This window comes from Entelurus aequoreus, linkage group LG01 (genome assembly GCF_033978785.1).
Source record: "Entelurus aequoreus isolate RoL-2023_Sb linkage group LG01, RoL_Eaeq_v1.1, whole genome shotgun sequence".
Lineage (NCBI taxonomy): Eukaryota > Metazoa > Chordata > Actinopteri > Syngnathiformes > Syngnathidae > Entelurus > Entelurus aequoreus.
Genome location: NC_084731.1, coordinates 66,591,646 through 66,607,784, shown reverse-complemented (window position 1 = coordinate 66,607,784; position 16,139 = coordinate 66,591,646). Strand labels below are relative to the sequence as shown.

Below are 16,139 nucleotides of genomic sequence, written 5' to 3'. Positions count from 1 at the left end.
AACTGGCAAATGTAGTTACGCTATGTAGCTTTACTACATAGCGTAAACGTTGCAAACAGCTCTTCTGGTGTGAACACACCCAGAAGAGAACAATGTGTTTTCACGGCAACAAGATAATCCGCTTCAACCATCCAGATGTGTGCATATGTGGCGTATAGTAGGTGCATTCCTAGCTCACACATCTGGCCCTATGAAACCAGGAGCGAGAGGAGCAGAAGACACAATGGCGTCTTTAAATATGCAGCGAGTCTTGCCGGCTTGGAAGGGGAGCTTTGAAGCAATCCACAGAGGGACATGGAACCTCCCCCTGAACTGAGCCTGTGCCTCCTCAGCAGAAGGATGGAGATACATATATATATAATGATTTGATTGATACACGAGTGTAAATCCACGTCAAAAATACACATGAATCGTCCCAATCCCATGACTACACAACACACCGCCTGCAGGCCGTGCCATTGTTTTGATGTGATGTTATCTTTCTTCCATGACTTTGTGCAGCGCTTTTTTATCCCCGCCATATGGCTTCATGTTGGCACATCACCATGTGTCGTCATGCCGGCTGCTTGCAACAATAAGGGCAGGAGAGGAACAATATTTGGGGAAAAAAGACAGAATCCCTGACGTCAAAGGGGAACTGCACTTTTTTTTGGAGTCGTGCCTGTCATTCACAATCCTTTTGTAAGACAGGCACACGGAGGTGCTTTCTTTTTTCATGCATTCTAAATAGTAAATACATGTAGCATATGGTAGTTGCTCTATTCTGCCCATCAAGCGATTAAAAAACATCCAAACACCCCCATCAAGGTTTTATATAGATGATGTATGTCATGTAGTAACATTCATAATATCATGTAATATGTACATGATGTAAGTATATATGTCATGTAGTAACATTCATAATAACATGTAATATATACATGATGTAAGTATATATGACATGTAGTAACATTCATAATAACATGTAATATATACATGATGTAAGAATATATGTAATGTAGTAACATTCATAATAACATGTAATATATACATAATGTAAATATATGTGTCATGTAGTAACATTCATAATAACATGTAATATATACATGATGTAAGTATATTTGTCATGTAGTAACATTCATAATAACATGTAATATATACATGATGTAAGTATACATGTAATGTAGTAACATTCATAATAACATGTAATATATATATATATGATGTAATATATACATGATTTAAGTATATATGTAATGTAGTAACATTCATAATAACATGTAATATATATACATGATGTAAGTGTATATGTCATGTAGTAACATTCATAATAACATGTAATATATATACATGATGTAAGTATATATGTCATGTAGTAACATTCATAATAACATGTAATATATACATGATATAAGTATATATGTCATGTAGTAACATTCATAATAACATGTAATATTGAACTATTTTGATAATTTTAAGCATACGGCGGCGTATTCATCTAAAAAAAACAACGCTTTTTTGTAACTACATCACTGATTATTACTCACTGCAAACTTTATGAGAGCCCACAAACATAACATCACTTACTGTACAATGTCTGCTGTCATTAGGATGTTGACTGCTAGGGTGTTCATTTGTTCCTGATTAGATTAAGGATGACTCATAATCCTCGCCAAGAAAATAGTTTTTTTGTGTGCTTCTCGCCAATCCTGGGTCTAAATTGGCTGTCAAAGTGTACCAACTACAAGTGTTCACTAAGTACAAAGAAGAAGAACTTGAAAAATATATATATAATCTCATTCATCACCTCGATGAACCATAAATTACTTAACTATTTATGAGAATTTTAATTTTTGTGTATATGTTTATGTGACTAATATTTATTTATGTATTTAATAATTGTTTACTTACTTATTGTAAATACATGTATTTACTCCTTTATTTATTCACTGTTGTGTCACAAACAGAGAACAAAGAAATGGGATACAACTGCTACGATACAAAAAGGGGTAGGATTTAATCAGCTTTGTTTCTCCCTACTCCTTTTTGGACATGCTGTAAAGAAGCAAGTGGAAATATGTGATGCCTTACATTGTAATTGTATTGTTCCCATGTTCAAAATAAACTGAAACTAACTAATTACCTAACTAACTTGTCGGAATACATTCTCATCCTTCTACTATCCAGGTGAGAGGCATGATTTATGATCTACAGTAAAGTTTGACTAGCAAGAAAACATCAGTCGATCATGTCAACATTGGCAAACAGGAAGTGATCACAGCGCTGCTATAAATAGTCTGTCTGCATTAGCACTTATAATAACAATATCACTAATACTTGTTACTATTCAAGTCACAAAATGTAAATGAAATATTGTTGGTGCTTTTTGGATAGTTTTTTTACTGGGTTATTTGGGCGATTAAAAAAAATATATTATTTTTTTATTTATTATTTTTAATCTGTCCTGTTCAGCCACTCAGACAAATCATATAGTTGATCTAGATCTGCTGTACACAAAAGAGAAGTGTTGGATTGTTGCCTTATTTGTATTTGAGTTTATGAAATGTTTGGGTAGGATTTTATTAAACAAAACCAGTTTTCTTTTCAGTAATACAAACATTTATCAGAGCTATTTTATGGTAAGCCTCTGCCTTTTGCTTGACGATATATTGACCAACAAATTATTGCACATAAACAATATTATTGCCATGATTTTTATGAGACCCAATTAGCCATTAATTTAATGATAATACATAATAATTATGCATATATATCCTTTCAAATGCTATAAACATGTATTTCTCATGTATTTTAAGAATAAAAACGTTTAAATATCCAAGTTAAATAAAACATAATAAAATACAGTTTGTCTGTCAGCAAATGAATACAAATTACAACTAAAAGCAATAAAATATCTTAAGGAGGGGATGGGAGCTCAAATATACACAATCATAACAATAAATAAAACAGCTAAATTAAGTATTGACAAACAATATTGAAGATGAAGGCAGAGATAGACTTGTACATGACTTCACTGGCAATCAAGTTGGGACCGTATTTAACAAAAGTGCAAAGTAACAATATAAACACTACAGTTTAAACCAGACCTGGGCAAATTAAGGCCTGGGGGCCACATGCGGCCCGTTAAGCTTTTCAATCTGGCCCACCGGACATTCCCAAATATGTTTTTTAGATGTTTAAGATGGAAAGTGTAGCTGCCATTATGATGTGCAGTGATGTTTTCTAATGAACCTAAGTCTTAAACTATACTAAGTCTTTCAATGCTTGGAATCTGCATGATATACTAGTTACTATGGTCATCTAATTAGTTACTATGGTCATCTAATTAGTTACTATGGTTATCTAATTAGTTACTATGGTCATCTAACACATTGAGTGTTTCCAGAGTCTGAAATGTGGGTGTCAGGGACAGACGCGGAAGGAGATTTTTACAACAAAGTTCTAAAGCTTAGTGATGTATCACATATATCAGATTGTAGGTGGGTTTTATTTTACCCTTCGCATTCATATTTCGCTGTGTTAGTTGCATTTTTGTTGCGTTTTGCTTGATTGTAAAATATGTGGATGGAGAGGGTGTGTGACGTTCATATGTTGTCAATATTCAGTGTTTTATCCTTCATAGTTGATATTGTTGCATTCTTTATTTTCATGTACATTCTGGGTGTCTCATTCAGTAAAAAAAATTTAAATTCCATTCCGTTTTTTAAGGCGTTCTGTCATAACATTTTTAGCATTCATCCATCCATCCATTTTCTACCGCTTATTCCCTTCGGGGTCGCGGGGGGCGCTGGAGCCTATCTCAGCTACAATCGGGCGGAAGGCGGGGTACACCCTGGACAAGTCGCCACCTCATCGCAGGGCCAACACTGATAGACAGACAACATTCACACTCACATTCACACACTAGGGCCAATTTAGCATTGCCAGTCAACTTATCCCCAGGTGCATGTCTTTGGACCACATTTTTTTCTCTAAATTTGGCCCCCCAGTCAAAATAATTGCCCAGGCCTGGTTTAAGCAGATAGGACGAGACAAAGACTGACATAGACCGCCGGACAGTATTAACAGTCCACATACAAAACACAACTAAGTGAGAAACACGGAGATGCTAACATGACAACATGCTAGTTTTACAACAATATTAAATGTCAGCATGTCTGTGAGTGCACACCATTTTGCACTGTTTGGTTTACACTGACCAGGCTTGTTCACCCAACACAAAGTGAGAGTGGACTGTGGGCTGGTTGTGTTTCTAGTGGGCGTGCAGGTTGCTTGTAATATTCCTCAAACTGGCTCCTGGGTGTTGATAGTCTCATCTTGTTCCAAAGGTTTAAAGTGAAACATTCCCACATTGGCGCGGTGGGGTTTGGTTTGGTGACCACTGTGTCCATGTTAGCTGCTACATGCTAACTAGTTGCACTGTGTGATGCTAACGTGCTAGCACACAAAGAGTCAAAGACACACAAGATGTTCTTTGCTACAAACACTAAAAGCCACAAAAAACGTGAATTTAAAAAGTTAAAGTTAAAGTTAAAGTACCAATGATAGTCAGACACACACTAGGTGTGGCGAAATTATTCTCTGCATTTGACCCATCACCCTTGATCACCCCCTGGGAGGTGAGAGGAGCAGTGAGCAGCAGCGTTGGCCACGCCCAGGAATCATTTTTGGTGATTTAACCCCCAATTTCAACCCTTGATGCGGAGTGTCAAGCAGGGAGATAATGGGTCCCATTTTTATAGTATTTGGTATGACTCGGCCGGGGTTTGAACTCACGACCTACCCATCTCAGGGCGGACACTCTAACCACTGAGCAGGTTATTTATTTTACCAACGTTCATTTTCATTTATCGTGGGTTAATTGACCTATTGAATGTCAATATCAGAACGTAGTTAATCACAGCACTGAAAAAAGTACTGATTTTGAAAGGAGGGTCGTTTTGAATGGAATGGCGTGGGACAAGGAAGCACGGTGTCAGAGGGGTTAGTGCGTCTGCCTCACAATACGAAGGTTCTGGGTTCGAGCTTGCGCTCGGGATCTTTCTGCGTGGAGTTTGCATGTTCTCTCCGTGACTGCGTGGGTTCTACTCCGGCTTCCTCTCACCTCCAAAGACATGCACCTGGGGATAGGCCCCTCCCACCTCCAAAGACATGCACCTGGGGATAGGCCCCACCCACCTCCAAAGACATGCACCTGGGGATAGGTTGATTGGCAACACTATATGGCCCCTAGTGTGTGAATGTTGTCTGTCTATCTGTGTTGGCCCTGTGATGAGGTGGCGACTTGTCCAGGGTGTACCCCGCCTTCCGCCCCAATGCAGCTGAGATAGGCTCCAGCACCCCCCACGACCCCGAACGAGACTAGCGGTAGAAAATGGATGGATGGATGGTGTGGGACAAGCGGTAGAAAATGGATGGGTGTATGGGTGTGGTGCCAGCCCTAACATTGAGAGACATTTATTTAGTTCAAACTCCTCATTGTTATGATTGTCAGCCACTCTCCTCCCGCTGACATTTTTCCTGAAGTGATGTGATGAATTGTGTAATTGACTTCTGTCCCGTGAGATACCCCAAAAATGTCAGGCGCTAATAGAGACGACTTCTCGACGACGACTTAAGAGCCTACGCTCCTCTCAGCCCTGAGCTAACCATCATGTGGGTTTTAAACAGGCGCCGCCTCATTCATGTGTTCACGGGCGTGGTGCTTAACGCTCAGTGTGACCTTCATGGAGATGGATGGCGTGAGAAATGTAATGACTTTCCTGGGAGAAAAACCACCGGCTAAATCAGCTTTGCGTCGCATAATAATGCTCAACTTGCTGATCAATAACACAAACACTCATTTATAATGGAGTGCACACGGAGGGAAACACCACCGTGGATGTGGCGCACACACACACACACACACACACACATCTGCAGATGTCATGTGGAGGTTGCATGAGGCGGGTAAAGACAAAACTTTATTATGAGTAGAAGTGTTTAGGTGGTCAGGGTGGAGGAAAGGAAATGGCTCTGTAGGCGTTCTTGATGTTTGTGTATATTAAGTGGAGGACATTATTGCCCCCTGGTGTAAATTTCCAATGCTGATAGAACACATGATGTATAATGAGAAATGGAATTAGCATCTGAGAAGTATTTTTCCTACAAAGTTGCTCAGTGGCACAGGCAGCAAAAAAGTTTAAACTCCCCCCCCCCCCCGACCACCATCTTGTTAAAACCGTGTTTTTCAACCTTTTTTGAGCCAAGGCTCGATCCTGACCTCATGGTAAACTACCGGCCGGTGTTCCACCTTCCGTTTATTTCGAAAATCCTGGAAAAAATTGTTGCACAGCAGCTAAATGAACACTTAGCGTCTAACAATCTCTGTGAACCCTTTCAGTCCGGTTTCAGGGCAAATTACTCTACGGAGACAGCCCTCGCAAAAATGACTAATGATCTATTGCTAACGATGGATTCTGATGCGTCATCTATGTTGCTGCTTCTTGATCTTAGCGCCGCTTTCGATACGTCGATCATAATATTTTATTAGAGCGTATCAAAACACGTATTGGTATGTCAGACTTAGCCTTGTCTTGGTTTAACTCTTATCTTACTGACAGGATGCAGTGTATCTCCCATAACAATGTGACCTCGGACTATGTTAAGGTAACGTGTGGAGTTCCCCAGGGTTCGGTTCTTGGCCCTGCACTCTGTAGTATTTACATGCTGCCGCTAGGCGACATCCTACGCAAATACGGTGTTAGCTTTCACTGTTATGCTGATGACACCCAACTCTACATGCCTCTAAAGCTGACCAACACACCGGATTGTAGTCAGCTGGAGGCGTGTCTTAATGAAATTAAACAATGGATGTCCGCTAACTTTTTGCAACTCAACGCCAAAAGAAAACGGAAATGCTGATTATTGGTCCTGCTAGACACTGACACCTTTTAATAATACCACCTTAACATTTGACAACCAAACAATTACACAAGGTGACTCGGTAAAGAATCTGGGTATTATCTTCGACCCAACTCTCTCGTTTGAGTCACACATTAAGAGTGTTACTAAAACGGCCTTCTTTCATCTCCGTAATATCGCCAAAATTCGTTCCATTTTGTCCACTAGCGACGCTGAGATCATTATTCATGCATTCGTTACGTCTCGTCTCGATTACTGTAACGTTTTATTTTCAGGCCTCCCTATGTCTAGCATTAAAAGATTACAGTTGGTACAAAATGCGACTGCTAGACTTTTGACAAGAACAAGAAAGTTTGATCATATTACGCCTATACTGGCTCACCTGCACTGGCTTCCTGTGCACTTAAGATGTGACTTTAAGGTTTTACTACTTACGTATAAAATACTACACGGTCTAGCTCCAGCCTATCTTGCTGGTTGAATTGTACCATATGTCCCGGCAAGAAATCTGCGTTCAAAGAACTCCGGCTTATTGATTCCCAGAGCCCAAAAAAAGTCTGCGGGCTGTAGAGCGTTTTCTATTCAGGCTCCAGTACTATGGAATGCCCTCCCGGTAACAGTTAGAGATGCTACCTCAGTAGAAGCATTTAAGTCCCATCTTAAAACTCATTTGTATACTCTAGCCTTTAAATAGACCCCCTTTTAGACCAGTTGATCTGCTGTTTCTTTTCTTTTCTGCTCTGCCCCCCTCCCCCTTGTGGAGGGGGAGTTACACAGGTCCGGTGGCCACGGATGAAGTGCTGGCTGTCCAGAGTCGGGACCCGGGGTGGACCGCCCGCCTGTGCATCAGTTGGGGACATCTCTGCGCTGCTGACTTGTCCCCGCTCGGGATGGTTTCCTGCTGGCCCCACTATGGACTGGACTCTCACTATTATGTTAGATCCGCTATGGACTGGACTTTCACAATATTATGCTAGACCCACTCGACGTCCATTGCACCGGTCTCCCTAGAAGGGGGGGTCACGCACATCTGCGGTCCTCTCCAAGGTTTCTCATTGTCATCCCACTGGGTTGAGTTTTTCCTTGCCCCGATGTGGGATCTGAACCGAGGATGTCGTTGTGGCTTGTGCAGCCCTTTGAGACACTTGTGATTTAGGGCTATATAAATAAACATTGATTGATTGATTGAAGGCACATTTTTTTGCGTTGAAAAAATGCGGAGGCACACCACCAGCAGAAATCATTAAAAAACGAAACTCAGTTGACAGTAAAAAGTCGTTGTCGCAATTGTTGGATATGACTTTAAACCATAACAAGCATGACTATAGCTATATATGGGATTGCGCATCTGGTGGGTCCATGACCATGACTTCTGTTTTGTTTGATCATCCGTTTTACTGCCGTGTTACAGACATTTAAGGTATGTAAATAAACATTTACAAGCTATTTCTGTGTAAATATCTAATTTTACAACACACATACACACACACACACTATATATATATATATATATATATATATATATATATATATATATATATATATATATATATATATATATATATATATATATATATATATATATATATATATATATATATATATACATATATATATATATATATATATATATATATATATATATATATATATATATATATATATATATATATATATGTATATATATATATATATATATATATATATATATATATATATATATATATATATATATATATATATATATACCAGCAGTTTATAGTCTGGTGTGGTTAATATATGGAAATATATTTTTTCTTCTGAAATCTAGTGGGTGCGGTTTATATCCCTGTGTGCGCTATAATCCAGAAAATAATCCAGAAAATACAGTAATATAATTGTATATTAAGAGTATGTGAAAGTTCGTACCTTGTTTGACCTCCTTAAAGTTTTGTAATCAATCATAAATATCAAGCAGCTAAAATGTGCCAAACATGGATACGTGTGGAGAGTGTTTGGCATTTCCCCCATCATGCATTGCAGGGGATTTAAATGGGTGTAACTTTGAATTATGTGTTGTGCTTGGACATTTTTTATAATATCCCCAAAGTTGAGTGAGCAGGTTGTGTTATGTGTGACGACTTTTTGTGTTAGTTTATCTGCGCCATGAGTGTGAAAGGTTGTTTGCATTGGGTCATATATAAAAATGCTGTGCTAAGACTTGGTTACTCATGTAGTCTACAAGGTGGTGGCAGACTTGCAGTGATTGCTCTGTGAGTCGTTTTAACATTTAATAATAATAATAAGTTTAATTTGTAAAGCACTTTACATTTGTCAATCTCAAAATACTACAGAGTTTAAAAGGATACAAGAATAGTTAAAATCATTTTTTTTTTAAATTAGCAGAAGGCTTTTCTAAAAAGATGAATCTTAAGGCTCTTTTTAAAATGCATCATATTTAAGTGGGGACGTCTCGAGGGCCAAACTGAACTGGAGTTTGGACACGCTACATCAGGGGTCACCAACCTTTTTGAAACCAAGGGCTACTTCTTGGGTACTGATTAATGCGAAGGGCTACCAGTTTGATAACCACTTAAATAAATTGCCAGAAGTAGCCAATTTGCTCAATTTACCTTTAACTCTGTTATTATTAATAATTAATGATATTTATCTTTGTGGAAACACTGATCATCTTAATGATTTCTCACAATAAACATATATAGAAACAGATAAATATCAATATGCAACACTTTATTTTTATATTTTCTCTAAGTGCACATTTTTCAAATTGAACATTTTCAAATGATCACTTCTAAGACAGTCTTGTGAAATCACAATATCCCATTTTAACTAGCTAGCCACTAACATTTTTTAACAAATCATGAATTACTTTGCACCATGTTTGTACAAATAATAACTCATGTAAAATACAAAAGTAAATTCTCAAATTTTTAAATCATGTCACACTTTGAACTGGACACCAAATCTGTTATCTGTTTCTTTGTCAGTTAGTGGGAAGCCTGGCATTGCATGCTGTTAACTAGTGTGTTGTACTCTGGTGTGTAACTTGACACTGCAACTCTGAGTGAGTCTTGCAGATGTGCATCAGTGAGGCGTGTTCTGTGTTTGTTCTTGATGAAGTTCATGTCAGAAAAGGCTGATTCACAAAGATAAGATTTTTCCTCATTGTTTGCGGAACCTTCTTAATCTTTTGGACATATTTTCACAGCAATCTGGCCTTAAGCTTAATTATGATAAATGTAAAATGTTAAGGATCGTAAATCTAAAGGGAACGTCCTTTCGAATGGAATGCAAAGTGCCTGTTTTGTGGACAGATGGACCAGTTAGCATACTTGGTGTTGTTGTCCCAGAAAATCTGGAAGATCTAAGCTCAGTAAAGTATGATAATCGACTAAGAAAGCTGGACAAAATTATGCAATTATGGAAAGGGAAATCCCTAACCTTGTATGGTAAAATGGCTATTGCCAACTCGTTAATTATTCCTCAATTTATTTATTTGTTTTTGTCATTACCAGCTCCATCACAAAACTTTTTTAAGATTTATGAGCGGAGGGTCTTCGATTTTGTCTGGAACGGCAAACCAGAAAAGATTAAAAGAAAGGTTTTATACAAAGAGTATGAATATGGGGGCCTGAAACTTCTCAACCTTGAAGCTATGTGTCTGTCTTTAAAAGCATCAATTGTTCCAAAGATGTATTTAAACTTAGAGTGGTACACAAATGTCCTGTTGGACAAAAAACATGTACTGTATCAAAAGAAATTGTATCCTTTTTTACAAGTGATCCCCTCCCAGAGAGTCTGCTGGGAAACATGGCGGGGTTCATAAAGGAAACAATCCACTCATAGTGGTGTTTTCAATTTTATGTGCCAGAAAAAAGAGACGATATTTTGCAGCAGTTAATATGGATGAACTCTAATATTGTAATAGATGGAAAGCCTTTCTTTTGGAAAAATATGTTTGAAAGAGGAATCATTTTTGTCAATGATATTATCAATGAGAATGGTAAAATTATGAAGTATGATGAATTTAGAGCTATGTATGGTGATGCTTGCTCAAGCTTTTCATTTTATCAACTAACTGGAGTAATTGGGAAAAGATGGAAACAAATAATTAATTATGGAACTACTAAATTATTAGTTTGTAAACCTCTAATAAGAAATTGTAGTTGGCAAAAAGGAACTAAAATAAATAGAAAAATATATAATTTTTATCTAATAAAGAAATCTTTGAAGGCTGCCTCATACAACACAAATGGAAAATGGGAGGACTTTTTTGACTGCCCGTTGCCATGGGATGCCATATTCAAACTAATCTATAAAACCACTATCGATGTGCAAAATCGTTATTTTCAAATTAAAATTATTTATAACTTCTTACCCACAGGGAAAATGTTAAAATTATGGAATATGACAGAGTCAGATGATTGCCGATTTTGTTGTCAGGAGCCTGAATCCACCCTGCATTTGTTTTGGTATTGTCATATTGTGTCTTTGTTTTGGGTGGAAGTTGAAAAAATGTGTTTAAGGATTGGTTTGTTTATGAAGCTTAATGTGGTTTCTGTTATTTTAGGAGAGTTCATTGACAATCATGATTTAGTCAATTTAATTATAGTACTCGGTAAAATGTTTATTTTTAAGGCCAAAAACAGATATTCACTTAGTATTACTTTCTTTAAAACATGTATTCAGTATTTTCTAACTTTAGAAAGTTACATGGTTGAAAACGATAATGATGCCAAAAAACATTAAAAAAAAAAAAGAGAAGTCCTCAAAGGCTTATTTTGAAATTATAATTATGTTTATAGATTATATGATATCTGTTGTTGTGTTCCCTAATTTGAGTGACCTGGACATAATCTGGACTGTACATAAATGCTTATTTTGAAAATGTAATTTTGTTTATAAATTATATGCAATCTGTTGTGTTCCCTAATTTTTTTCTGTGTACATGAATGAAGGTGTGTGTTGCTGAGTCCGACTTGGACATTATCTGGACTGGGCCTGGTTAAAAAAACCCTTTAAACAAATCTAATTTCATTGACAACCTGGTCTGTTGAAGATAAGGCCCTTTTTTAAAAAATAAAATAAAATAAGATAAATAAATAAAAAACATTTTCTTGGATAAAAAAGAAAGTAAAACAATATAAAAATAATTACATAAAAAATAGTAATTAATGAAAATGTTAGTGGACCAGCAGCCTATACAATCATGTGTGCTTCAGGGACTGTGTCCCTTGCAGATGTGTTGTCTATGTTGTGGGAACCAGAATATCGGTAGCAGAAAGAAATAACCCCGTTTGTGTGAGTGGGTGTGGATGAGTGTGCATGGGGGAGGTTGTTTGGGTTGATGCACTGATTGAAAGTGTATCTTGTGTTTTTTCTATGTAGATTTAATTTTAAAAAAAAAAAAAAAAATTTTTTTTTTTTTTTTTTTTTTTTTTTTTTTTAGAACAGGCCCGCGGGCGACTCATCTGGTCCTTACGGGCGACCTGGTGCCCGCGGGCACCGCGTTGGTGACCCCTGCGCTACATGTTCAAGTATTTGACTTTGAGTTTGGTTTGTCAAACCTTTTTATGGGGTAGCCTTAGAAGGTTTGAGAGATATAGGAACAGCTCTTCCCACATGTGCTTGTGGCCGACTAATGACGTGTGAAACTTAGTGATCAAAGCCTTTAAGTGCATGGCCACTGCTTTTGTTTACGCATCACAGAAAGCCTAGTCTGCTACATTACACACTATCATCCACACACACACACACACACACACACACACACACACACACACACACACACACACACACACACACACACACACACAGGGCAACAACAACAACCAACAAAAAGAAGCAAAAAATAGTGTTCTAGGGTTGCCTAGCAACAATGTTAAGTTGAGGGTTTCTTTTGCTGATGGGGTTCTTTTATCGCCGGTAGAAAATGTCATCGGGATGAGGATTCCGTTTGCCTCTTTTTCCAAGACTCGGTTCATCTTCTGTTTTCTACTTCAAAATAATATGACAATAAATCTTGAACGCATCTTTTGCAGCCAGACAACAACGCAGGAGAACAAAGGTGCCCTGTATGAAAGGGGAACTGCACTCATTCCCAGTTAGTGCCGTCCCCATACCAATATTTTGGTACTGACACTTTTTAAAATAAAGGAGACCACAAAAAAAATCCTTATTGGCTTTATTTTAATAGAAAATCTTATAGAATAGAATAGAATAGAAGTACTCTATTGATCCCTGGGGGAAATTCAGCACCACAGTTTGCTCACAATAAACAATAAACACTTAGGTATTTTTTTACATGTGAATAATCATTATAATATCATTATTAAGAATAATTATTAATAATTATGATATGTTTCTTATTGCAATCAAATAATATTTTTTAAATAAGATACTGGACAACTTGTCTTTTAGTAGTAAGTAAACAAACAAAGACTCCAAATTAGTCTGCTGACGTATGCAGTAACATATTGTGTCATTTATCTACCTATTATTGTGTCTACATTATGAGGGACAAACAGTAAAAATGGATTATTAATCTACTTGTTCATTTATTTTCTGTTTTAACATGTTCTATCTACACTTCTGTTACAATTTAATAATCACTTATTCTTCTCTTCTTTGATACTTTACATTAGTTTTGGATGATATCACAAATTAGTTACAAAGTCATACATTGGTCAAAATTAAAGTTCTCCCGTGTCCAGGGACGGATTCCCTGACTTTATAAACAATAAAAATGACAAAAGATTTTCTGATAATAAAAAATATCGATGTAATCATAGTAGTATCAACTAGATACACTCTTGTACTTGGTATCATTACAGTGGATGTCAGGTGTAGATCCACCCATGGCATTTGTTTACATTCAGGGTGCTAGCTTGCTGTTAGCGGTGAGCTATTGTATCCTCTTACGGTGTGTAGTGAAGCATGTTTAGCTATTCCTCGTCCTCCAGTGATTATCGTACTTGTAAGAAACGTACTTTATTTGTCGCCATGGAAGCCAGGATTAGTGATTTAGAAGTAGCTAAAACACTGCTGACTGCAGATGGACGTTAAATTTATTGTTAGTTTTTAAGCCAAAATGCATCCATTCTCCCTTTTCTGTCTTCACACTGTTTCTGCTTGTTAGAACTCCATGCGTTGCCTAACATGCGCCTCTGCTTGTTTTACCAGCAATGTTAGGACATGATGACGGCGCGCCGTCATGTCCGGATAAAAAAAAAAAAATACCGGTATAGGCAGTTGTGGAGAGGGGCGTGGTTCGCGCGTTCCCTGCGGGTGGGGTGTGTGCGGGGGCCGGCCATGAAGCAGCAGACAGGTGAGTGGATGGCTCAGCTGGAACGAGTTATCTAATCACCTGTTCCTTTATTAGCAGCGTCAGAGACCATGAGGGGAAGCGGAGCTGGAAAGCAGGAGCGAGTACAGGAGGAGAGGGCTGAAAAGCCAAAGGAGAGACATTGTGCGAAAGAAGAGCTGAAAAGCCGGGAGAGACTTGTGTGAGAAAAGAATTAAAACAATTGTAAAAACCACATCCGAGAGTGTTGTGCCTTCCCTGGTGGTCCAAGAGGAACCCGAGACAGAGACATCTCACAGCAGTATAGTACCGTTTTTAATGCATTAGTGCCACGGTACTTTATTAGTACCAGTATACTTTATTAGTACCGGTATACTTCATTGGTACCGGTATACCGTACAACCTTATTCATGATCCTTATGTAAAACAAGCACACATACGCACTCCAATTGGTAAATAATCTGGTCAGAATGCCCCCCAGGCGCCTCGTTTAGGGCACGTCCAACCGGTAGGAGGCCATGAGGAAGACCCAGGACATGTTGGAGACACATAGTCTCCCAGCTGGCCTGGGAACGCCTGGGGATCCCCGAATATGAGCTGGACTAAGTAGCTAGGGAGAGGGAAGTCAGGGCCTCTCTGCTTAGGCTGCTGTGCCCGCGACCCCACCTCGGATAAGGGGAAGAAAATGAGTGGATGAATGGATGTAATATTTGTGTATTTTGGACATTTTAAGTAAACGACAGTGTATTAATTTCATACACACATCCCAACGGTCGCTTTTTCCTTCAACAGCATCACCGATTACTACTCATGCAGACTTCATGAGAGCCAACAAACATAATTACACATCACTTACTGTACAACGTCTGCGCTCACTTGGACGCCGACTGATGGGACGTTCATTTATTCCCGTTTAGATGACGAATAGTATGCCTGATTAGCACTCCACACAAGTCAATAACATCGACAAGGCTCACCTCTGTGCATTCACGCACAGTATAAAACGTTTGGTGGACAAAATGAGACAAAGAAAGAGTGGCATAGAACAACACGTCTTTCTGTGGCAGCGTCGGAGAAAGTTGTGCATGCAAACAAACTGTTGTGTCACAGTCCACACAACTATGGTGTGTTCAAGGACTGCTGAAATTAGCAGGACAAAACAGTGCTATCCAAATATTGTCACCAGTGAAGCATGAACGCAAACATGTTCAACAGTGAGTAGACTTTCTAACAATTAGGAAGGTTTATGTAATGCTTGTCCTCCTACAGAAACCACATTAAAACCAAATATATATTTTCCCCCCATCTTTATCCATTTTTGCAAAACTCCAGGGAGCCACTAGGGTGGCGCGACCCGCCTTGAACCCAGACTGAGCCGGTCCTACAATGGAATGGTCCAAGGTGCAGTACCAGAGCCTAGTAAAAAGAGGTATTGTTGTCAAAGCCAAAGTGTTTGTTTCTTTATGTCTTTATGTCTGTTGGGGTTACAAAGTGTGCCAAAATCAGCTCCATTTTGGCGCTGAGCTTTGTTTGCCTTTTTTTTTGTGTCACATTTTCAAGTTGATATAACGAAACCAAAAAAGCTAGCCTCCTGTTTGTTTACCTCCTCTTCACGCAGCCCACATCTCACATTCTCCCCTCATGAGTGTGCCACCTTCTCACCTCGTTAGTGTTCCAGCGATGGCGCTCCTTGGGCAGAGAGGAACATTTGGGCAGACACTCCAGGAGCTTCTTGGGAAGGTAGATTTTCAACTGGCCTGGCTCACCTGTCGGGTGAGGGAGAGCAAGGTGAAGGTAAGGTCAGAGCGGTAACAAGCTGCATGTAGCTTAACGGCATTTTTACATTAGCTTGGCGGTATAGCTTTGCAACTTTTTGAACGAGTAGCGATTCCTGTAGTTTAGATTCATGTAGCCTGGTAGCTTACATCAAAGC

The 16,139-nt window shown here is 38.5% G+C and overlaps 1 protein-coding gene across 3 annotated transcripts in view; it reads right to left on the bottom strand.

The window, feature by feature from the left end:
• Positions 1-16,139, bottom strand: part of LOC133655944 (calmodulin-binding transcription activator 1-like) — a 257,478-nt gene that overhangs the window by 194,859 nt on the left and 46,480 nt on the right. For all 3 annotated transcript variants that reach the window (XM_062056608.1, XM_062056624.1, XM_062056615.1), the window contains exon 3: positions 15,869-15,972. In XM_062056608.1, coding sequence (XP_061912592.1) covers positions 15,869-15,972 — 104 coding nt within the window. The remainder of the gene's footprint in view (positions 1-15,868; positions 15,973-16,139) is intronic.